The 1,736-nt window shown below is 34.4% G+C and overlaps 1 protein-coding gene across 1 annotated transcript; it reads left to right on the top strand.

Annotated features, from left to right (window-relative positions):
* The first annotated feature begins 1,158 nt into the window (after window positions 1–1,158).
* LOC140919842 (secreted RxLR effector protein 161-like) lies at window positions 1,159–1,503 on the top strand. Its single transcript, XM_073366511.1, has one exon. It carries the CDS (start codon window positions 1,159–1,161, stop codon window positions 1,501–1,503), a length of 345 nt encoding a protein of 114 aa, XP_073222612.1.
* Window positions 1,504–1,736: the final 233 nt, after the last annotated feature.

Raw genomic sequence — 1,736 nt, 5'->3', positions numbered from 1 at the left:
GAGTCAAGAGATGCAATATTTCAAGAAAATAGATTTAACTCAATTCCACATCCCAAGGAAATTGTGTGTTCTAGTGTACAAAGCCTAGAAAATAATGTATCTAATAATGATACTCTGACATGTTCAGAACCCAAAAGAAGTAAAAGAGGCAGAAAAGAAAAAGATTATGGCCTAGACTTCTTTATGTTCCTTGTAGAAGGTACAAATGATTCCAGTAACAGTTATGAACCAATTTGCTACAATTTAGAGAGTGACCCAAACACATATGAAGAGACAATAAAGTCTCAAGACTCTTCCTTTTGGAAAGAAGCCATCCAAGAGGAAATGAACTCAATCATGGGGAATAAAACTTGGAAATTGGTAGACCTCCCACCTGGATCCAAACCAATAGGTTGTAAATGGATCTTTAAGAAGAAAATGAAAGTTGATGGTACCATTGATAAATTCAAAGCTAGACTTGTTGCCAAAGGATTTACACAAAAAGAAGGTATTGACTACTTTGATACTTATGCACCTGTTGCAAGAATTGCATCCATAAGAGTGCTTTTGGCACTAGCTTCTATCTATAAGTTTGTAATCCATCAAATGGATGTTAAAACTGCTTTCCTAAACTGAGAGTTAGATGAAGATGTGTATATGAAACAACCTGAAGGATTTGTTATCAAAGGGCAAGAACATAAAGTGTGTGAATTGACTAAATCCTTATACGGGTTAAAACAAGCACCCAAACAATGGCACCAAAAGTTTGATAAAGTTTTGCTTTCTAATGGATACAAAGGAAATGAATCTGACAAATGCATTTATAGTAAATTTCATAATGGCAATGGTGTTATGATTTGTTTATATGTGGATGATATGTTAATCTTTGACACCAATTTAGATGAGGTAGAAAAAACTAAAACTTTCTTATCAAAAAATTTTGATATGAAAGATTTAGGTGAAGCAGATGTGATTTTAGGAATTAAAATCATTAGAGATGGAGTAAATATTGGTTTATCTCAATCTCATTATATTGAGAAATTGCTAAAGAAATTTGATCAATTTGATTGCAAACCTGTTACTACCCAATTTGATCAAACTATTAGTTTACAACCACATAAAGGATGTCCTGTGGCACAACTAGATTATTCAAAGGTAATCCGATGCTTGATGTATGCCATGACCTGTACCAGACCTGACATAGCATATGTTGTAGGCAGATTAAGTCGGTATACTAGCAATCCAAGTAAAGAACATTGGCAGGCTGTTAATAGAGTATTAAAATATTTGAAAGGAACAATTAACTATAATTTAGTCTATAGTGGATATCCTTCAGTTTTGGAAGGATATACAAATGCCAGTTGGGTAACTTATGTTGAGGATCATGCTTCCACAAGTGGATGGATCTTTAACCTTGGTGGAGGTGCAGTTTCTTGGGGATCAAAGAAACAAACTTGTATTGCCGACTCCACCATGGCTGCAGAATTCATTGCCCTAGCTGCAGGCAGTAAAGAGGCAGAATGACTAAGAAATTTGTTGTATGAGATACCAATTTGGCCAAAGCCAATGACACCAGTATCCATACATTGCGATAGTTAATCCACACTATCCAAAGCATATAGCCAAGTATATAATGGAAAATCTAGACATATTGGTCTAAGACATAGCTATGTAAAGGATTTAATTTTAAATGGAGTAATATCCATAGTGTTTGTAAGAACTGAAAAGAATCTTGCAGATCCTTTGACGAAAGGTCT

Source organism: Cicer arietinum, chromosome 3 (genome assembly GCF_000331145.2).
Source record: "Cicer arietinum cultivar CDC Frontier isolate Library 1 chromosome 3, Cicar.CDCFrontier_v2.0, whole genome shotgun sequence".
Classification (NCBI taxonomy): domain Eukaryota; kingdom Viridiplantae; phylum Streptophyta; class Magnoliopsida; order Fabales; family Fabaceae; genus Cicer; species Cicer arietinum.
The sequence above is the reverse complement of the archived record's forward strand: the minus strand, read 5'-3'. Positions and strand labels throughout refer to the sequence as shown.